This window comes from Cavia porcellus, unplaced genomic scaffold (assembly GCF_034190915.1).
Source record: "Cavia porcellus strain 051 isolate PalLab524CR breed Dunkin Hartley unplaced genomic scaffold, mCavPor4.1 scaffold_38, whole genome shotgun sequence".
NCBI classification, from domain to species: Eukaryota; Metazoa; Chordata; class Mammalia; order Rodentia; family Caviidae; genus Cavia; species Cavia porcellus.
This window is the reverse complement of record NW_026947521.1, coordinates 6,138,093-6,162,170: the sequence shown is the minus strand read 5'-3', so window position 1 is coordinate 6,162,170 and position 24,078 is coordinate 6,138,093. Positions and strand designations below refer to the sequence as shown.

The 24,078-nt window shown below is 34.1% G+C and overlaps 1 protein-coding gene across 10 annotated transcripts in view; it reads right to left on the bottom strand.

The window, feature by feature from the left end:
• Nucleotides 1-24,078, bottom strand: part of Scaper (S-phase cyclin A associated protein in the ER) — a 394,758-nt gene that overhangs the window by 254,181 nt on the left and 116,499 nt on the right. For all 10 annotated transcript variants that reach the window (XM_063243413.1, XM_063243412.1, XM_063243407.1 and 7 more), the window contains 3 exons: nt 10,676-10,757; nt 7,763-7,915; nt 7,134-7,241 (listed from right to left, as the gene is read on the bottom strand). In XM_063243413.1, the coding sequence (XP_063099483.1) occupies nt 7,134-7,241; nt 7,763-7,915; nt 10,676-10,757 (343 nt within the window). The remainder of the gene's footprint in view (nt 1-7,133; nt 7,242-7,762; nt 7,916-10,675; nt 10,758-24,078) is intronic.

Sequence of the window (24,078 nt, the reverse complement as noted above, 5' to 3'; positions counted from 1 at the left end):
CTAAATATTGATCAATGGAACAATAAACCAATAAGTTATAATTATTATAAATATATGCAAAACTGAACACTGGAGCACCCAATTTTATACTACAAGCACTACCAGGCAAAATGGACAGAAAGACACCAAGATAGTAATGGTGAGTGACTTTTAATAGCCCACTCTCATCAATCGATTGAAATATGAAAATAGAAACATAGCAGTTAAATTACACTATACATCAAATGAACCTAGAAAACATCTACACAAATTGTACCCAACAGCTGCAGAATACATTTTTTTGTCAGTACATGGAACTTTTCCATAGGTCAAATAATTAGGCAAAAATCAAGCCTTCACAGAATCAAATAAAATTCTTTCTTGCATCTTATCAGATTATAATGGTATTAAACTACAAATTAACAGCAAAAGAAAGGTTAGAAAATATACAAACACATGGAGATTAAATAAAACTTTTGAGCAAGCAATGGGTGAAGAAATAGGGAAAAATTTCAAAATTCACTGAATCAGGCGAAACTAGAAACAATGTTACAATCTGTGAGATACAGTGAAAGCAGTACTAAGAGGAAAGTTTACAAATATGTCTATATTAAAACACAGAGATCCTAAGTAAATAACCTAACTCTAAAGGTCCTGAAAAATCAGAACTTAATTCATAATCGGTAGCAGGAAATGAAACGTCAAGCAGAAATAAATGAAATAGAGCCTGAAGAAAACAACAGAAAAGACCAATACACCAAAAAGCTAGTTCTTTGAAAATATAAATAAAATAGACAAACCTTTAGCTAAGCTGAGCAAAAATAGAGAAGACCCAAATAAAATTAGAGTCAAGAAGGGAAAAATTTCAGATACAGCTGAAATTCACAGGAACAATGGAAGTATTCTGAAAAACAATATGACAATAAATTGGATATGACAATAAATCTGAAAAAAATGGACAAAGTTCTGGAAACATAGAACCTATAAAAACTAAAGCAATAAGATATTAAAAAACATCAATAACAATCAATGAAATTGAAGTAATAATAAAAAGTCTTCCAATAATAACCTAAACAGATAAAAAAAAAAAAAAAAGCAACAAGACTGAAACAGTAATAGTCTCCCAACAAATAATAACTCAGGACTGGATGGAGTCACTGCTGAATTTTATCAGACCTTTGAAGAAGAACTAATCAATGCTTCTAATAAATTAGAAAAGGATAGAATCCTTCGAAAGTCATTCTACAAAGCCAACAATACTATCCTATCAGAACCTGATAAGAACATTACAAAAAGAAAGCTACAAATCAATATCCTTGATGAACCTAGATGAAAAATCTTCAAAAAAGTACTAGCAAAGCAAATTCAACATCACTATAAAAAATTACACGCCATGATCAAGTTGGTTTCCCTGCAGGGATACAAGGGTAGTTCAACATATCTAAATTAATAAACATAATACAGCACATAAAAATAATGAAGGATAAAACTCATAATCATCTATAGATGTAGAAAAAGGTTCTGATAAAATTCAACATCTCTGCATGATACTCTGAACAAATCAGGTGTAGGAGCATGATTCAATGTAATATAAAAATATAGAACAAACCCATAGCCAATACCATACCAAATAGGGAAAATGTAAAAGTATTTTCTCCAAGATGAGGGACAAGATGAGGTTGTCTACTTATACCACTTTTACTCAATATAGTACTGGAATCAGTACAGCAACCAGATAAGAGAAAAAAATGAAAGGGACACAAATAAAAAAGAAAGTCAAATTATTCTGGTTGGCAAATAATGTGATTCTATACTTAGAAAACACTAGAGTCTATCAAAGTCTCTTAGAACTGTTCAGCAAAGTAGCAAGACATAAATAACATACAAAAGTTGGTTGTTTTCCTATACATCAATAATGAAGTTACTGAGAAAACAGAAAAACAATCTCATTCACAATAGCTTCACAAAGATACATACATACATACATACTTGTGGTAACACTATGCAATATACACATACATTGAATTATCATATTTTACACCTTAAATATATACAAGTTGTCAATTATACTACAATAAAACTTTAAAAATTAAGATGGTAAATTTTAAGTTTTGCGTATTTCACTAAAATAGAAAACTACTGCGAAGACACATATCAAGAGCATACAACTGTACTGACAACCAAAACCTTCAAAGAAGAGATAATTTCTATTTTATGCAACAGGTTCCCTGGAATAAAAGCAAAAATATGAAAAACTAGCTGGCTTATATGTGACGCTAATGTAATCTTGAAATAAGAAAGCCCTAAATAATTCTAAAACAAATTCATGTAGTTTTTAAAATCACCAAATGAGTTTAAAATTAGGAAAACTAATTAATAAGGAAAGAAAAAGCAACCTTTGTCTAATTAAGTTTTGTGGAAAATGCTTTTTGCTACTATTAAAACAATTTTTAAAAAACAATCACTAGATGAAGGAAAAGTCCAATAAAGTGTCTATTGTGCTTAATATCTTACAAAATCAGGAGTACAAGGAAAATTCCTTAACTTGATAAAACATGATTATAAAAACTGACAAACTAAATTAAAATTGAACATTAAAAGAATACAAGGTAAAATAAAGTCAATTTTATTCAGCTTAAAATGCCAATTTACTGAATTAACTATCTGGTTCACTTTGCACTCCAAATTTTTCAGCTAGTTAACACAGTTGAAAGTATATTAACAATAAACTGGGAAAAAAAATACAATAAACTGCACGCCTTAACTGTGTGTATCAGGTGAGTTCTACAATTCTAAAACTACCTGTTTTAGAATTATTTAGGATTTTCTTACTTCTAGAAACATTTTAAAGACTATATACATCTATATGAACAATAAAGTTAAAGGGTCCTTAAACAGAATCCAATATTTGGCTTCTTATAATGATACCAAATGACATCACACAAATTTTTAAAAATTCAAAGAGTAAAAAATGAAGGGTACTATTGACTCAGTTATCCAGTTGTGCTAAAATGGCATTTTTTGATGCAGATGGATTCATTTATCTAACTTTAACCACAGATTAAGACAGAATGAAAAAGATTGCTGAGCAACAAGGACACATTTTTTTTAATGCTTCTACTTTTAGCAACACTACCTATGCACATAATTTAAGATGTCTAAAAAAGCAGTTTCTTAGCTTGTTCCCCAGCCAGAGACAACCATTTTAACTGATTATTTTTCTCTGTGTTCCTTAATATCTTTATAGCTACTTCATTTTGCGTAAGTTTTAGGGCTATCTGTGACTTCATGTCACAAAAATAAATATTTACCTTTATTCTCTATCCCTGGTCTCACCATCCACATTTGGTACCAGTCCACCCTTCCAAATACAAAAAAAAAAAAAAAAAAAAAAAACAGGAAAATAAAAGTGTTAACACCTTATTTAGGTGGCAGAAATATGGGGCTAAATACATTAAGAGCTGATGCTGAAATACTTTGTAGCCTAAAAACAATGTTGAGAGAAAACTAACTTACGTGATTGTAAAATTTTGTAAGTTTTGCGATTTTTGTCATGCAATAGACGTGCCTTCTCTGCTTCTATAAACACTGGTGAGAAAGGTAAGGAAATTAATGTCTACAGGGAATTAGCCATTATTTCTCAGAGTGTCATCAATTCTGAACAAAATCTTGCCACACATTTCCACCTCAATACCAAGCACACTCTGACCAAAAAGGTCAGCTTAAATTTAATAAACATAGTAATGTCCTTACATTTTTGTTAATTTAAAATTTCTGGTTTCTCTATCATCATTTAGTTGGCTTGCTTTTCCCTGGGAGAAACACTAATTGGCATTTTCAAAATCACATTTGGTTGGAAGTACCCAATAAATTATAGTTAAGATCTTTCATGTAAATCTTGTTCATGAGCTTCTCAAGACTCAAGTAAAAAAATTTTCAATATATACATAGTCTAATGACCAGAGCCAATTAACACACTTTTAAAGCAAAGCATAATCACAGATACAGAAATACACAGGTTCAAAATTGAAAAGAAACTCAACTGTTTAACTTCATATTCCACACAGGTTTGAAAAGTATTTCTTGTAACTCAGCATCAAAAATACTATCAGCTGCTTTAGTATCAGCTTCTGATAGCATCAAAGATACCATAAGTTTCTTGGTGTGAAAACTGTGCCACAAGAAAATCAAGCATCAGAATTAATTTTATTGTTTCTCTAATAATTAATGCAAAAATTAAAATTTTACATGTATACCTGGAAATCATTTTTGACTATTAAAATTCACATAATTTTATCATTTGAACTGCAACATGATTAAAGGGAGGAAATCAAACATGTAACAGTTCTTTTGTGATATTTCAAGAAATACTAGAAAAATTCCATAGTTAAATTACAATGAAAATACAAAACAATAAAGCTTTCTTATTTGGTAGCCACCTCTTATGTTTAACAGACTTAAAGTAAAATGTGTCAAAGATCAAGAGTAAGTTATCTGACATGTCAAGTGCATAGGGTCAAAGGCACAATTTTATTAGGTCAGAGGTGATATAAATAAAATCTTTTATGTCAAAGAAGAAAGGTCACAGACAAGGTATATATAATAGAAAGACATCACAAATGACAAGTAATAACTTTAAGTAGAACATGTGTGTTTACTATAGATATCTTCACTGATTAAAATGAAACTTCCATGTGAGCAATGTAAAATAGCATTTCTATATCACATAACTCATATGCTATACTGAACATTTTTACAGGGAGCAGGAGCTATCACCAATAATAACTACATGAATTAACTAAGGACTTTATGAAAATTTAATTCCTTTGAACTGAAACAGTATACAAAAATGAATATATCAGTCAAATTTCAAGCCACAATGATTAAATATCAGATCATTATGATAGGTACACAAACGAGATACTATCACACATTCTTTCAATGTCCCTAAATTTGATATTCTTTCCTTCTTACTTTTCTCATTAAAATAAAAATACACAAAACTTTTTTCAGTTTATATAATAGCATAGAAGTTTGTAATTTTTTTCTAAATTATATATTTAGCTTTTAGATTAAGAAATCCTAATTACAAATAGTTTTTATAAATGAAAGAGATTCCTTTTGATGGGAACTACCTTGTAATTATTTAAGACAGTAATCTTCACAAATTCTTCCACATACAAAAATTGATTTTTCAGGTATTTTCAAAGTAAAACATGTAAGCAGATGATTTGTTCTATGTAGCAACTTCAGATAGAAAATAGTGATATCAAGAAAGACGTAAAATAAAATTCCATATTAATCTCTTGAAATACTCAATTTTAGTAAAAGGTGAAAAGTTATTTGAGGTAACCCAAATAAATAATTAGTTCCACATTCCATTTTATGTGTATTAAAAGTATATACAAAAGAGAAGTTTAAACCCCATTCTCATGATACCTTCAACCCAATGTGTATAACCTTTCAGTTCAATTCAACTGTTGACCTTACCTTAACTACACGTCAAGTGTTATGTCAAACACACATACACAGGAATTAAATACTACAGAGTTTTAACTCCAGCTCCAGTGAACTAACTGGCTTGCACAGGACTAACTTTCCAATTCCAAAAGTTGCACAAAAGATGCAAAGCAATTATAGGAAGATGTAGCCGTAGGTTTGAAACAATGGTATGAAGGTTTCAGCAGACTTGAAAGAGTCTGAGCCCTAAGAAGAGGAAGTGGACTCTACATTCAACCGGAATTTTTTGTAAGGGGTGATGCTAATTTTTGACAGCAGAGAATAATGGAAACTGAAAGTCAGACTTCACAAGCTAAGACAGAACTGGGAGTTTAAAGCTGTCAAGTGATGTGAACTCGAGGTAGAATTCCTCCAAGGAAGAACTTACAGAGAAGTTAGCCCAAATAATGGTGTACAATTTCCCCTCAAGCATAGTTCATATTCAGCAATCCATGAGAAAATGGCAGCTTAATTGTCTAGATAATATTTATTAAGAAACCAGCTACATAATTACTGCTTCTCAACAGCACCCAATCCAGAGTCAAGTTTTGTCACCTGACTCTCCCCTTAATCATCTAATACAAACTCTTACAAGTCCTTTCTTATACCTTTCTACTGAGAAGCTCCATAACTTCCCATGATATTTGCCCTTATTTATAAAGTTGACAATCCCAATTTTATTCAGTGGGAATACCAACAAAATCGAAGAAAAACAACTACAGCTGAACATAAACAACAGAAATGTCTTACAGATTTAAGTATGAACGAAATCAGACATAAAAGAGTACATTCCTATGACACCATTTATATGACAGTCAAGAACAGGTAAGACAGACTAATGGTGTAAAAAGTCAGAGTAGTTACCTTTTGGGGACATAAACAGAAGAGGCCACAAAATCTAGGGAGCAAGAAATTACCTAAACTGTGATTTGGTGGTGGTATATCAGTGCATGTATATGTAAAAATTCATTAGCTATGTATTTAAGATTTCTGTATTTTACTAATGTATGCCATACCTACAGAACAAAGTTAACCAGATACATCCACCTACACAAAGGAACTGTTTTAACAGAATGCAGAGTCATCTCTCCTGGGCACCTTGAGAGATGTTTGAAAAGTGTGAATTTCCCATTGGGTAGCTTTAGAAATTCTCTATTATAACAAAACAAGTTCATAGATTATTGAGCTATACTATCCAATTCTAAGTAATAACTGAAAGAAAAAATGTTTATAAATGTGTTGACACAAATCTAAATTCCACATGCACAATAACAATAGGTTGAACAAATAATGCATTTCCAAAAATTTTTGAGTAGTTTATGGGTTCAAAATTAGCCACTTACATGGAAAACATACTGTTAACTGCTTTCTAGTAAATTAGCTACATAACTGAGTAATTCCTGTCTTGCACTATTAAAATATCAAAATATTAACTTTTTCTTGCGCAAAAACTATATAAATAACACCATTACATTTTTATTTCTACAATTCTTAAATTAATATGTGTGGTGAAATGATGTTTGCATATTGCAGTATAGTAATTTTTAGGCACTACATATACTTTTAAATATCACAGAAATATGTGTAAACAGCAATTCTTTATAACAAAAAATCAGACAGATAATAAACTGTACATGAGCAGAAGTAAAGCTCACCACTTCCTCATCTGAAAGCTCACGTCCTTGGATGCTGCTATTCTCTCTCACGGCTTGCTGGTGTTTTTTCCCCTTAATGTGGCTAAAAAGATACACCTCTGAAGAGATCTAAAAGCAAAAAATTAAAGAAATGAAATCAACATAACATTAAATCTAATTTTAGATATTACACATTTAGTCCAGCATAAACCATATGCGAATTAAGATCACTTTACTATTTACATAGTAGGTCTAAAAACAGTTCCCTTAGCATGTAATTCTAAGAATCTCTAGAAAAAGATGCAAGATCAAAAGGGGAAATGCCATTCATCACAGTCAGCCTAACAGATATCATTTCTTCTAAGTTTAAGGTTCAAGTGTAGAATCAAAAATATTGCCTTTCTTGGCCTGAACTACCATTCAATAAGTAATCAACTATTTTAATAAAACAGCATGCTGTAGAATTTTGCACTGCTATTTCTAAATCCCATTACCTATACGACTACTTACTTTCATTCAGAATCATTAAAGAAATCCATGGCACTCAGCGATGCCTTAATATGAGTTTTAAAGAGACTAGAAGATTATATTCTATGGTTTCATACACTTTAGTAATAAATTATAACACCATGATATTAATATGAACCTACGAGGACACTGCAGAGAGAACACTGCTTCTTTCTTTCGTAAGGGGTCAGCTTGGGAGCATAATCAGTATTTGCATGTCGCCCACTGCTTAACTCAGCAGCCTTTTCTTTTCTTTGTTCAATTTGCTCCATGTGCCTTCGAATGCTTTCGTCATGCTGCAAACGCAAGAAATTTAAAAAGTATTCAAAGTATTCATACTAAAGATTTCCAGTAAAGAAGTAATGTGGATTATTTTGATGCTATCTTACTTTGATGCTAACTTGTACAATAAAGCCACAGGTTTATGCAAAGACCTAACATCTCTGACGTGCAAGGTAATGTTTCCTAAAGTATGTTCCATGGGACAGTTTCAGATGTTTTGTGGGAGAGGGTCCACGGGGCTCTAGTACATGGCGGAGCTCTGATTCAATACATGTAGTTATCAACAGGCAGCATTTCAAAAATTAGCTGTCAACCATACACTTTTGAGAAGTATTTCCTGGAACACACTATGAGAAATGCTGACTTGCAAGTAAAAAAATCACACCTAGTTACACAGCAAAGCTTATCACTACACAAACCTCTGCCTAGCCCATTTCTTTTCTAATTTTCTTCACTTCCAGGAACTAATGAATTTCTTTAACCACTTACCAGTGCAATTATTTAAATACAGGATGACCAATAATTGCATATTTTTTCATTGATTTTATAAGATAACAAATATAAAAACAATTTTATCAAGTTTATTCAATAATTTTCTGTATGTGGTATATTTTAAAAGTCAATAACAACACAACATGTAATCTGGACAGTAGTATCTAATCTGAATTCTTTTTGCATTATTATTTTTCTTTGAACAACACACTTTACATGGTGATGTTGGCCTTTCCTTTTTTTTCTGTGGGTGGTAGAATTTCAATAAAATATTTACCCACTAAACATAACAGTGAAGACGCTGATGATAAATATCCTGGTTGCTGTTTTGCTATCACATATTTTTCAATTATTTGATCTATTTGACCTAACCTAAATTGTAAATGACTTTGTGAACCCCCTCACTTTGAATAAATAACAAACGAGTTGCATATTGTTTGGTCTAGAAGGTGCATAAATATTTTATTATAATATTTTTCCTTGTTTTTTATTATAGGATAGCTTTGTTAGATGCTTGTCAACTCTGTCAACACCACTCACAGAATTATTATAATCAATGACTGCTATTGGAATTTTTTAGTTTTGTTTCTTCTTTCAAATTCTATCATTTCCGTATTACAAAACAGTTGATAATAAGGAAATGTCTTTTTTATCTTTCCATTTCATAACACACACTTGTCTTCTCTTATATACTAACATTTCTCTCTTTTCTGTTTTTTCTTTTGCAGATCTTTTGGCACTTTCTTCCTATCAGCCCCAGTGTCCCAAACATGTCTGTTTTGTATTGTAAAAGAATATCAGTGAGTTGTGGAGAAGTATGAAAATTATATCTAATGTACTCATGGTAAGAATTTTTATAAATTGTAGCACAAAAGTATAGGCTATTTTTCACAAATAAAACATAAATTAGTAAAGGAAAATAAACAGAACTTATTATTAGATTTCACTAGAAACAAACATCAAAATACAACATATTTGTAAAAAAATAATGCAAAAAATAGTAGATAGACAACAAATAGGTGTTCGAGTATATCTTGTACAAACAAGGACTGGTGGAAATGACATCTACCCTTGTGGTGTTTATGATGTAAACATATGTGTGACCTGAGTGACACTTGGAGTAAACTGTTAAATGTTTAAAAACTATTTCAGACTTATGCCTGTGTACTCACACTTCTTCACATGACTCCTGGAGTGGATTCCACTCACCCATCCACTCCCCTTGTCTATTGAACTCGACCTTCTTTTAACATCAGCTTAGAAATTACTCCCTAAAACAATTTCCCTGAACTCTGGTACCATTAATGTAGGAATGTCCTCCTCTGCCTTCTATTGCACTTCATGTATACTTCCATCTGTATGGAAATTATCTGCTGAGCATCTGAATCTCACATTACATTATGAGTTTCCTGAGAACTAGAATCACACCTTACTCATTCATAAATATGCTGCATCATAATTAAATGAATGCTAATTTCCTAGGTCCACACAAATAGTAGAGTAAAATATGATCTACTTTAACATGTAAGTAATTGTGATATATTGCAAATATTCACATGCTAAAACTGCTTACATCTTGTAGCAATGATAAAAAATTTTCTAGAAAATATCAGTTTCTGCATGTGGGTATGATGGTGTATGCCTGTAATTTCAGTACTCTGGAAGTGTAAACCATATTCAAGCCCACAGCCTAGGCAACTTAGGGAGATCCTTCCTTAAAACAGAAAAAAAGGAAATGTAGGCCCTGGTTCAATCCCTAGTACTGAAAAAAAAAAAATCAATTTATCATAATCTTTCAATCTACAGCTGTGCAATTCCTATGCATTTAAAATCAAGTGAAACATAAGAATACATCTTTTAGTTTTTTCCTAAATGATTAAAATTTATTACTATCGGGGCTGGGGATTTAGCTCAGCGGCATAAGCACCTGCCTTGCAAGTAGGCGGTCGTGAGTTCAATCCCCGGTACCAGAAAAAAGAAAAAGAAAAAAAAATTTATAACTATCAGAAGCCTAACAGTTATGCCTTCAAGTCATTAATCAATTTCTGAGTAAATCCATAAATGTTAAGTTTCATTTAATTTTTTCTCACAAAGACGCTTCCTGCCTTATCAAAATAAATGTAGGGTCCAGATGGTTGAGTTTGAGTCACAGTTCAGTCATAGAAGACTTATACCTAAAAATTAATACAAATGAATGCAACTTTTGTCTATAAATACAATTTTAATATCATGCTCCTTTGTATGCTCTAAAACTTCTACTTAAGCATATATGATATCCATACCTTGAGTTGAATTTTTTTCTGTAGCTCTTCCATAGCTTCTTGCTGAGCAGCTGTGAGTGCAGCCAATCGCTCTTCCCTGTCTCTGTAAAAGAATCAGCTACTTAGAGCAACACATCATGGGAAATCAAAAAACACAATTAGGACTCAAAAGCTCATATATTCTACAGGCTCACTAGTTTTTAAAAATTCTGAGTATCTCCTACATTTTAGGATTATTGCTCATTAAATATTTGGGAGCACTAGAATTCTGTCTTTGTTTTATTTTTTTAGTGCTGGGACAACAGAGATTATTTGCTATGAAAATGGTGTCTAGACCTAAGCAAGAATATAAATATTAGCTCTGGAACTGCCACTTAAATATGGCATTTTGAAAATATACACTTATCTTGATTCCCTTGCAAAGTCCTCCTAAACCACAAGAAAGCAACAATAAAAGGCAAAACCCCCACAAAGACAGAGAATAGGTCAAGAAATGACCACATACAATGAAGAACACTATTTCAGAAACTGAAAAAGAAATCTGAGAAACCTGAAATTTAGACCGTCAAAGGAAGAAACTAAAAAGTAACTCTACTACAAAACTCCCTAAAAACTCAGAACTAGAGAAAGTACCCAAGGAAAAATAATGGTAAGGGATTGAAATGAAGGACTGAAAAATTCTCCACAAACATAGTGAGGAGGGAAGAAGACTGCAGGTGGCGGCATGCACAGAACTGTGTATTCAAAGCAATGTCAAGGTGGAGGAGAGATAATACACTGAAAAAGAGGAGTTAAGTACAAATCTCCACACTGAAAAGGTTAGACAAAGAGCGTCTTCCCCTTTCAGCACGCACAGCACTGGTAGCTGCTTTATTTCCCATTCCCGCAGACTTCCCCAAGGAATCTCTGAGGCTTAGGGAAAAAGTCAAAAGGCTCAGAGAAAAAGTCAACAAAAGGACTAGTGGGAATCCTCCAAGTAAAGGCCAGTTCCCCAAAGACTTCAGAGGGACCCAGTGGTCTGTAAGTCCAGTCTAAAACACTAATGTATTGAAACTGCTGCTCAGTGTTTCATTAAAAAACACAGACAAGGGGAAAAAGCAGGGCGAGGTGGATGATGAACATTTGAAGAGAATTTGAAGAGAATTTCTAACATGAAGTTAAAGACAAAAACCAAAACATAAAAATGATGCAAAAAAAAAAAAAAAAAAGAATGAAAAATGTGCTGAGTGTCATGGCTCATACCTATAATACTAGCACTTTGGAGGCCGAGGCAGGAAGATTGCTGTGTGAGTTAGAGAACAGCCTGAACTACATACTGAGTTCAAGGCCAAGCTGAACCACACAGTAAGACACTGTTTCAAAACAAACAAACAGTAAGAAATATAAGAATTTTTCAAAACAACTATAATTAACAACCTGAAAACAAGAAAATATGTTATACTTATGAAATAAGAACAGAATATTATTTATGAAAATGGAATAAAGGAAACAATATTTATATATTTAAAATATATAGAGTAAAAAATTTAAATCATTAGAAAAACTGAGAAACTAGAAAACAATATATAAATTCATGATGGGGGAAAATAGATGTAAAAGGATAAGAAAATTAAATTAAATTCAGAAGATCCAACAACTGCTAGTATAAATTCTACAAGGAATATATAATGGAAGAAACACCAGGTTTTAAAATCTTTATAAAAATATTTTTAAAAGGTATGAACCTCCAGATTTTATATATGCCTACCACCACAATGAATATAAACACAAAACACATGGAACACCTGTTTTTGAAAGAAACATAAACATTGAAAATTAACTTCTCAATTGCAACAGGAGAAGCTAGATATCAACCAGTGACTTCTAAAATCTGAGGGGAAACAATTGTCAAGTAAGTATTCTGTGTCTGATCAAGTAGAAAATGGAATAAAACACTTTCAAATCATTTGCATTGTCTTAAAAAAGGTCTCAGGAATGGTTCGTGTGTTAGGTACTCCAGAATATACTCCAGCAAAATCAGAGTTTATTCATAAAAAGAAAGCAATGAAACTGGAGCCAGCCAGTTTAACATCAGAGGAAGATGAAAAGAAATTCTAAAATAACAACATTCCAACGGACCTAAAGGATCAATCCAGACTGAAACCAAAGGACACAGGAATTCAGAGGTATCTCTAAGAAAAAGTTTAACTGACAGAATTATCATTTCAAATATAAATTCAAATATGTTAGAATTTTTAGTTCCTTTTGAATGTCTGGAAATGATTCCGTGACTGGAGCATGGGAAACAAAAGAAACTAAAACACAAGGCAATCATTCATTCAGGGACAACAAAAAGTCACAATATAAAGGAAAAGATAATTGGATTATACTAAGTTGTTCAGTGTTAGGAGTAAAAAGACTGCTGGAAATGAACTTAACCAAATCAAAAATGAGGAAAGGGGAATTCTGAGTATAAACTGAGGATATGAAACGAAACAATAAAACCTCATCATTCTTAGAAGAAAATCAAATAAGTTCTGGACAGAAAATTCAAGAAATCACAATGTAAGTATGTTACTTAGAAATACGTAAGAAAGTATCAGGCAACTTAGAAACAGATGTCTTCAGCTTAATGAAGCTAAAGTAATGTGCTTTACAGGAATGGTAACTGAAGTGGAGAGACATGGGGCCAAGGAAATTCTTTATTATAAAATTGATATACTACTTAACTTTATATAAATTTTATTTTGATAAATTTTTTTTATTTAAAATATAATATTAGGGATAGGACTGCTAGATATGGAAGAAATCAGTAAATCCTTTTCCCAAAAAGCAAGTATAAAACATGACAGAATTGTTAAAACCAAAACAAAACACTTTGTTTCTGCAACTCAACCAAAAACAAACAATAAATTAAGAAGTACTCACTGATGCAAAACCGCAGAACTGTTTGAATACATTATCTAAAAATGTCTATTTTCCAATAAAGAACTAAGAGATATATAAAGAAGTATGGCAGACACAGGAAAAAGCTGTTGCTGAAGCCCTATGTTGTTTTAACAAACACAGATGACTATATGGCTATGGAGCTCTTACAAATATGCTTAAGTAATTAAATGAAAGTATGCCATAACAATTAAAGAAAAAGATGATGATGATTCCATTGAAATCTCAGTAGAGAAACAGAATTAGTTTTAAAAAGCAATCCTCCCCCACAAAAAAACCAACTTTCTAGTAAAAGGAACCAGACTCCTAAAATAAAATGGCTGATCTGAGGGCTAGATAGGGAAAATACAAGACAAATCTGGAATATGTGTAGTATAAGAAAGAAAATACTCAAAACAAAACAGATAAAAAGATGAAGTTAATCAAAGGGACACAGGAGCCAACTAAAACAGTTTCCCATGTCAAAAATTGGGACAAGTGACTTCTGGGAGAACATGGCAGATAGATAGCAGCAACTATGGAGGCTCTCTGAGATACCCCACTTAGAATCCAGGAATGGGGTGGTGCGAGGAGTCCTAAGCAAGGGGAGATATACCCTGACGACCCAGGAATGAACTAAGCTAAGAGAAACCAACTGGAAACACAATCCCAGTGCTATAACAGGAACAGATAAAATCTCAGCGTGGAAGCTGGATCCCGTGTCATTAGAAGCCTCGATTTGAATTTCCTGCTGCCGCTGCTGCGTCCAAATCTGCAGGGCAGGGAGAGAGACGTATGAAAACTCTGAGAGTGGGAATCAGCAAACGGAGTTGAAAAGGGGACTGGCAGGGAGCCCTGTATCGACCTGCGGTGAGTGAGCAGATCGGGGACCCTTTGATAGAGCAGGAGACTTCAGCAAAGGACATACTGGGACCGGGCAGACTTGCCAGAACAGGATGCTGCAGTAATTCCAGTCGCATATTTCCCTCTCAAGCGGGATTGGTGGGAGTACCTGGCCTGGGTGACGCTGCTGACTAAGACCCAGTAGGCTAACCCAAACAAGGTCCCAGCGCTTGGAGGTGCACCCTAGCAGTGAAGCCTTTGGTAGGTTGACCGGGAGGGGCAGGCCCAGCAGAGGCTGCCCAGGTCTGTGTCTCCCGAGTACACTGCAGTCGGGGGGAACACCTAGCCAGCACAATTCCAACAAACTATAACAGAAAAAAAGAAAAAAAAAAAACTAGGCCTTCTATATTCACTTGTATGGAAGGAACAAAAAGTATGGGAAGAGGAAGCAAAAAGAAAGGGTCCTCAGTCCCCAATCCTGAGAACACTGATGCAGGAAAGCTGAATGCAAAGGAGAATGAGGAAAGAAAACATGCAATATCAGACTCAGCACCAATAGACATAAAGCGATATCTCCGGAGCCTCATAGACAAATTCAAAAGAGAAGTATTTAATGAAATAAAGCAAGATATAAGTAGAATAGTTAGAGAAATGCTAAGCACCACCCAAGAAAAAAACAGATGGTGGAATGGAAGAACAGAAAAAAAGGGGAGAATTGTTTGATGGAGAAAATAGAGAAAACATAGACTACGTGAAGCAGGTTCAAAGAGATTACCAGGAAACTAAAAACTCTATTGAAAGCTGGTATAACAGCTTGAAAGAAACTACGGATAGGTTATCTGAACTGGAGGGCAGATTTGTAATGTGGGAACATGAAATGAAAAACTTCTTAAAAATAACAAAAAAACAAACAGCAATAATGCAAAGGCTAGAAGATGATTAAGAAGATCTATAACTTAAGAATTAAGAACATAAAAGAAGAAGTAGGGGCACAAACAAATGGACTACAAAAGCTATTCACAGAAATAACCCAAGAGAATTTCACTAATTTAGCAAAAGGTAAAGATACTCAGATGTATGAGGCATGCAGGACCCCAGCCACCTACAACCCAAACAGAGCTATACCCAGGCATATAATAATCAAAATTCCAGAAATACAATATAAGAACAGAATATTAAAAGCCGTCAGAGATAAGAAACAGATCACTTACAAGGGAACATGCACCAGAATTATAGCAGACTTCTTGGCACAAACCATCAAATCACAAAGAGCATGGGGGAAAATAATTGAAGCTTTGAAAGATAATAACCTCCAGCCAAGACTGATATATCCTGCACAACTGTCCCTAGAAATTGATGGAAAAACAAGGTGCTTCCAGGATAATGAGGAACTAGGGTAATATGCAACCACCAATTCAACTCTACAAAGAATACTGCAGGATATTCTAAAAAAGGAAAATACCAAGACTTCAGAAACAGTGGCAGAGAGGCTACAATGAATGGAGCAGAAAGCAAAATGAAGAAGACAAACTGACAAGAAACGACAGAAAAAGAGCTCAACAGAAATGAGGCAGAGAAGATTGGATGGTAGGAATAGCTATTTTGGAGAAAACAAGACATCATAATAGCTAGTGCTGATTTAGTATCATCTTGCTTTGAAGTCCCACCAAGCTTTTATTCTTCTGTCTCCATCGGTCTTAACAGGTTGTATCTTATTGGATTTTATTATATGTGATAATATAAGCAAAACCTTTTATAGACAAGGAGATTATACAGAAACCATTGTTCATTTTCTGACAGTTGGTTCTAAATAACCTGTAATACTGTCATTCTCTTGAATGGTTTTACATTGTCTTGATATGTTTGGTGCTATAGTACATGAAGTTATACTCAAAGATTTCAAGGAAAGAGACACTATGGTAACTACTTTTATGTCAGGATATCTTGTGGTAAAACACTATTTTGCTTAAATGGTTATGCTTTGACCTGCACTGTTTTGTTGTTATGCCCTCTTTTATCTCAATATACGTTTTTTAATTATTTACTTTTTTATTTTTATCTTTTTAATTAAGGGAAAAATAAATAAAAAATATCAGGATACATTATAGTAATGCACTTTGATTTACTATTAACTTGATTTGAAACCCTGTATTGCCCTCACCATCTTGTTTTGATTGATTTTCTTCTATTCTGCTTTGGTTGATAGTACCAAGTTCGAAAGTATAGGCAACAACTGTGAAAACAGTAAGATTCATTATGATGCCCATTCTGGTTGACTATTATCTTCTTTTAAAGTTCTGTAATGTCTCCAATGTTTTGGTTTTATTCTTTACTGTTTTGCTCAATTTTATTATAACTGATGATATAGGCAATTCTTTTTAAGATAGCAAGAGGCAGTATGGTAACCATTGTTGATCACCTTGTATTTTGTTTTTACATTATCTATTATGTCCATCCTTTTGATTTGACTGACTCTGTCCTATTATGTCACATTTGGTTTTACTCTCTTCAAAAAAAAGTAATAAGAACTGTGGGAGTAATAAAACCCAAAATGTGTAATTGTCATTGTACAAAAGAAAGGAAAAGAAAGTGCTCTAAAGGATATAACTGCATGTATACTAAAGCGTATAAGATAGATAGCCATATTACTGAGTTTTTGTTGGATCATTGAACAGAACTGTTTCCAGTCTCACTGTTTGAAAGTCCATTTTATATGATTTAATTTTGTAACTTGAACAACTATTTCTAAGATAACAATATGTAATCTATTAACTAGTGATTTCCCACTGTTTATTTTTTCTAAAATTCTGTATAACTTGTACCCTTTTTCTGTTTTTTTTTTTCTTTTTCTCCTTAAATAAAATCTAAAAAAAAAAAGGGACAATTGGCAAACAAATACTATTTGTGAGATTACTACTGAAGAGTATGAAATAAACAACTCAATCTATATGGATACTGTTAAACAACAAATAGAGAAGTGAAGTGTTGTCTCACAGGTCATGCTGGCAGCCTGGTGTCTGGTGGACCAATGTAGAAAGGAATAGGATCTCTCAGACATGAAGCCCACCAGGAATTGGTTCTGGGTGTGGTGCCCCAAGTGTATTGATGTGGTACTCAGAAGACCCTGGTTAGTTCTAAAAGAACAAACTGGGTGCTCCTCTCGCCCTGGCTTCCTGTTTCACCACATGACCACCTCATCTCACTCCACTCCACCATGATGTTCTCCACCACAGTATGACATAGCGAAGGAGTGCCAGGCTGGAGCTGACATCATGCTCTTTGGAGACACTGCTAAAACTATAAGCTAAAGATCTTCATATATCACTCAGTCTCAGGTATTTTGTTATAGTAATGAAAATGGCCAATACAGGAAGAATAAACAAATGTCCTGCACAGAAGAATTTTAGGTAATACATATAGTTACTTTCACAAGGAGAGGAAGACTAACTCCCATCCTTCCATTTGGGGCTATACAATCAGTGGCCTGCTTCTAAAGAGGACAGTACAAAGAAATTTTAAATTTAACCTGGCACACAGATACCTGCTAGGTAATCAAAATTAACATCTCTGATACGTCAGGTCAAGAGGATGACACTTTGTAAAGAATGGCACCTTAATACTAGAGTCTTCCTCACAACAGACTGTAGCCCCAACCTGAACAGAACAACATCAAGCAAATCTTCATTGGGTAGACTCTGTAAAATACCTAACCATTACTCTTCAACTGTCACGATATCAAAAGCACAGAAAGGGGCTGGAGGTTTAGCTCAGCAGCATAAGCACCTGCCTTGGAAGCAGGCAGTTGTGAGTTCAATCCCCGGTACCGATAAAAAGGAAAAAGACAAAAAAAAAAAAAAAAAAAAAAAAAGCACAGAAAGCCTGAGAAACTCACATCTCAGAGAAGCCTAAAAAGATCGACAACTGAATATGTGAAGACACAATGGCCTAGACAGAATGTACCAATTTAATAAAAACATGACTCTACAGGCAAAGATAAACATGAAGGCAGCCCTAGGTAAATCATATTCAAACTGATAAAAGATGAGAATTTCCTGAAGGCATGAAGAAAAAACAACTCGTAACATGAACGGGAAAACAGGTAAATGGTAGACTTTTCATCAGAAACAACAGAAGTCAGAAGATTCAAAATACCGAAAGAAAAACCAAGAACTCTGTATCCAGCAAAACTAAAATATTTTCAGAAAAGCGAAAACCAAGGCAATTGCTGGAAGTCAAATTCCCTTAGCAGGAATAGAAAAGGAGGTCCATCTGCTCAAATGAATAACAGAGGCAACTCAAATACACACATTAAAAAATGAAGTGCATCAGAAACTGTAAAGTATGTGGATAAATATAAAGGAATATATGCATAGTTTTATTCTAGTTTCTTTTAACAATATAGGACTCCATAAAAATAACATTGTATTATTTAGTTTATGACGTAAGATGTGAGATACGTGACAATAACAACACAGGGATAGAGGACAAGGAAATACAACAGACAAAGTCACTCTATTTTACCAAAATTAATTCGGTTTTAACCCTTAAGTAAATTTTAATAAATCAAGATCATTAATGTAATCCAGAGAGTGACTATTAAGCAAATAATTGAAATAGTACATATTTTTAAAAATTAAAGAAATTGATATTGTGAAATAGGAAATTGTTCAAAAGGAAACAAGCACTAAGATGGGTGAAAAGGAAAAGCACAATAGGGAAAAGGGAAAAAAAATGCAAGTCAATTGTGCTATTAATGTCTCTTAGTTCACTAAAAGAAGGTTTGTACTAAAATCAATTACAGAAATTTTTATGCTCATATCTTGAACCCTGAGCAACCACTTTAAAGATAACGTGTAAGGATTCGATCAAAATGGCGGCTTGCTAGGGGATCGAGCGAAGAGTCTCCCCGGAGAAATCATACTAGAAGCTAAAATATGACAACATGGAGAGGGCCAAACAAATCGATAGCGATTCTTATTAACCAAGACAGTGCAGCTGGAGGATTTAAAGTCATGCTGAGACCATGAACACTGATAACGGGAGGCTGCAAATCCCGTGCCTTTAAATCAACAAACTGACCCGTGGACCCAGCAGGAAAAGCTGTGTTGGCTTTTGGTGACTGCGGGAAACTGAGACCCGGGAGTCCGAGTAGCAGCCAGGACTGCACCACTGCACCAGAGGAGATAGTATAAGGCTCTGGAGTTCCAAAGCCAAACACTGTGCAGATTTCTGACCGCTCCACACTGTGCCAGGAGTGCATGCTGTGCACCGTTCCGCGCTGTGCCGGGAGTGCGGGAAACGTGGGCAGCTTGGTGTGTGGTGGACCCGGGACGAGGACCTGCGCCGGACTCTGGTGAGTACTGGGAACCCCGCGGCTGCTGGGGTTGGCCAGAGAACATCTTGGAACTGGACAGTGCCCGCCACCACGGGGAAATCAATAACACAGAGTCTGGCGGCAGACATTTTAGTGTTGGGCAGAAACTACAGCTCGGTGACATCACCAGGTCCGCGTGTAGGGAGGGCTGGTGGAAGACATCTTGAAATTGGGCACAGCCTGATTACGTACTGGCTTCAGCTCCATACAGAGAACTAGTGGGAGACACCTTGGATTTGGGCAGATCTGCTGTTCTGGTGCTCCTGTCACAGAGAGGTCTGGAAGAGAACAGCTGGGATTTGGGCAGAACCCTGTGCCATAGTGACATTAGTCAGCTGCTTCTGGTACAAAGAGAACTGGCAGGAGTTACTGGGGCTAAACCAAACCTCTGCTTGGAGCCCAATAAGCGGATACAAAATAGTCACAACTCAGTGACATCCAGAAAGTACGGCCTAATTTATGGATTAACTGGCACAGAGGCTGGAGACTAGCCTGTACTGCCCCTGCATCCCAGCTACCCCAGATAACAGCAAATTGGGGAGGACAGCAAAAACTCAAGTCAGCACACTTTTGAAAGGCCCTAAGCAATTCAGAGAGGGCCAGAGAACCCCAGGACAGTCTGAAAGAAACCAGAAACATGACAAGAGATAAAAATTTAAAAAAATCCCCAGCTGCCCAACATGAGAAAATAAGTCCAGGAGAAGTAAACACTGAAGAGAACAAGCACAGTAACCATCCATTGCTCGACACAGCATCAGCCGAAATTAAAAAGTACCTACATGATCTCACAGAGGAATTTAAAGCTGTACTCCTGATCCAAGTGAGGCAAGATATAAAGAGATTAATTAAAGAAATGACAAGCCCCGCCCAAGAGAACACAGATGGAAGAACTGAGGAAATCAGAAAAGAAAGAGAAACTTCTGAAGAATTTAAACATAACTTAGAATACATGAAACAGATCCAAAGAGAATACCAGGAAACTAAAAACTCCATTGAACACTGGCAAAATGCCTTGACAGAAACTAAAGACAGCCTTCTGAAACTTGAAGAGAGATTTATGGCATATGATCGTGAAAGAAAAAGCCTCTTAAAAATAACAAGGAACCAGAAAGAAGCAATTCAAAAACTGGAGGATGACAAAAAGATACATAACTTAAGAATAAAGAATGTGAGTGAGGAAGCAGGAGCAACCAAAAATGAAATACAAAGAATATTCACAGATACATTAAAGCAAAATTTCCCATGTATAGCAAAAAGAAATGATATCCAGATAAAAGAGGCATACAGAACACCAGCTACCTACAACCAAAACAGATCTACGCCTAGACATATAATAATCAAGATTCCAGAAATCCACCAAAAGAACAGAATATTAAAAGCAGCCAGAGAAAAGATGCAGATTACCTACAACGGGAAAACTATCAAAATAACAGCAGACTTATCAACACAAACTCTTAAGTCAAGAAGGGAGTGGGGAGAAATATTCCAAGTCCTGAAAGAAAAAAATATGCAACCAAAGTTCATATACCCATCAAAACTCTCTCTCAAAATTAATGAAGAAATAAGATACTTTCAAGGCAAGGAGGAACTGTGGGAGTTCGTGGCCACCAATCCAACCCTACAGAGAGTGCTGAAGGACATTACAGAGAAAGAGAGGAAGAGATACAAGGATTCCAGCAACAGTGGCAGAGAGGCCTCAGTGAACAGGGCAGACAATGGAATGAGGGAATAAGGTGGACAAATTATAGCAGAAAAGTGGAGTAGCAGACATGAGGCAGAGACGGTAAGCTATAGTCTTTAGTATAGACAGCTCTGAAACTATATAAAAAAAAAGGCAGAGGTCATTGTTAATGGTGTATAACGATTTAAAAGACACAGTAGTCCTATTGCCATATTTAGTTTGAATTTAATATGTTCTGGTCTGTCTACTCATGTCAGATTTGAGGGCACAGACATCTTGAACCAAAAATAGCAGGTTATACCATGGTAACTATCCTTATTTTTCTATTAACTTAAACTGAAATCCTGTATTACTTACATTGTCTTAATATGACTGATCTTAATTGAATCTGAATCATAAGACTATGGGTTGGCCTTGGCTGATTTTATTTGAAATTGGTATGCTTGTTAGTATCAACCCTAAAAGTAGAGGCAACTACTCTGAGGATGACAAGATGTAAAGGATATCCATACGGGTATTATTAGTAACAGCTCTCAAATCCTACAATGCTGTCAAAGTTAAGTTTTTATAAAAATAGGTGATACTATGTTTAACTATAATAAGCCAGTGTTGTGGACAAATCTATTGAAAATAACAAGAGAAAACATAGTAGCTATGGAAGATCATTTATATTGTAGTCTTATATGTCTTATCCATTGCATGTTTTTCTAGGAAATTGTTTTGCTGTCTTGCTATGACTTGGTTTTCCCTATAATACAGAGAGGATAGATATATATGTAGAAATTCACACATGGGTTTTTAAAATTATTTACGGAAACAGATTATATAATGCAAGATGTAAGGAACAGATACTCTGAGGAAGAGATGCTGAGAAACCCGAGGCTTATTTTGTAGTATTATAATATAAATTCTAGCAATCTATTGTTCACTGATTAGAATGACATTGGACTGGTTTCTTGAGTTCAATTTCAGCATATGTAGAGATGGGGACAGCTATCACAAAGAGAATGAGAGATGCGATGGTAGTTACTATTTTCTTCCCTAATTTGGAACTTGAGGACCTAAAAAGACTTCATCCTGTAATGATTTGATTAGTTCTATAATACGCAATAAGTATATAAAGTGGGTGAAGATAGGGACAACTATTTGTAAGAAACTAGAGACAGTTAGATAATGAAGATCTCCAGTGGACTTGCTTTGAAATCTGTATTTCTTTAAATTGTTTTTTTAAATGTTCTGTTCTGTTTTGATATGTTTAATCTTACCTTCTTTGAGATGTAAAACAAATGTGTAGGACTGATAACCATATTACTGAGCTTTTGTTCGATCATAGAGCAGAACAAACGTAGGGTCACTTTTTGAATGTCATTCTAAATACTATAATTCTATAACCTGAACAGCTATTTCTAAGATGTCAATGTGTAACTTATCAACCAGCAATTTCTTACCGTTTGTTTTTCTGTAATTTTGTATTATTTCTACCCTTTTTTTATCTCCATGTATTTTTTGTTTCCTTTTCTTTAAATAAAAAAAAGAAAAAAAGAAAAAAAAGAAAAAAAAAGATAACGTGTAATATATTAATATTGTTACTATATTACTTTGTATGAAATTTTGTTTTACCTTTTTTCTATAAAATAAACAAATTAAAGAAGTTGAAATTTTTTCACCAGAAAGTGCTTGCTTATTAACAACAAGGCAGTAAACATGGAGACAAAAAAAAATTTGATATGGACAACAATTATCAAATGACAGACATAAATCTAATCAAAATCAATAATTATATCAAGTGACAATGTACTCCATTCCAATTAAATATTCCAATTAAAAGGCAAAAATTAGCAGACCAGATAGAAAAGCAAAAACACAACTAAACGTAGTCTGTAAAGGACATGTTTAAGAAACAAAAACACAAATAGGATAAAGATGAAAGGACATAAGATGTACCTTGTAAATAGGAACTATGATTATATTTATCACAGAAAAAAATTATCCTTAAGGCAAGAAATACTGTTTAGAAACCAAAGAGAAACATTTCAAAATAAAAGGATTAGTCTCTCAGTGATTAATTCCTTGCACTTAAATAAGCATCAAACTACATGAAACACTGAAAACTGAAATATGAAATACACATTTCACCTTTTACATTTGGATACTTCAAGTATCTTCTCTCAAAGAGTTGAGAGAACTAAACTAAAACTTGGTAAGTCACAAAGATGTAGGAACTCTACCTCTACCACACTGATAGAAAGAAGCCCTTCACTAGCAACAGAAGATGTGTAATTTCAAAGGGCACAGAGAAAGTCCAAGAGAGACTACATCGGAGGCTAGAAAAATGTAAATTATGCACCAAAACTATACAAAATGTCGTGCTTTAGCCTAAAAGATTCCATTAGAAATAAGTAACAGAAAAATTGTGTGATATTCCTAAACAGTTGGAAATCATACCTTTAAATAATCTATGTACCAAAGAAATCATAAGCAATACCAAAGTAACTTGAATTGGTCTATTACTCATGCCCTAACAGATACCCAAAAGATTCCTTTTTGCTTAAGCTAGCCAAAATCGGATTTCAATTTTTCAATCAAGTATCTTAAAATATCAACAGTCACAACAGAAAGTTG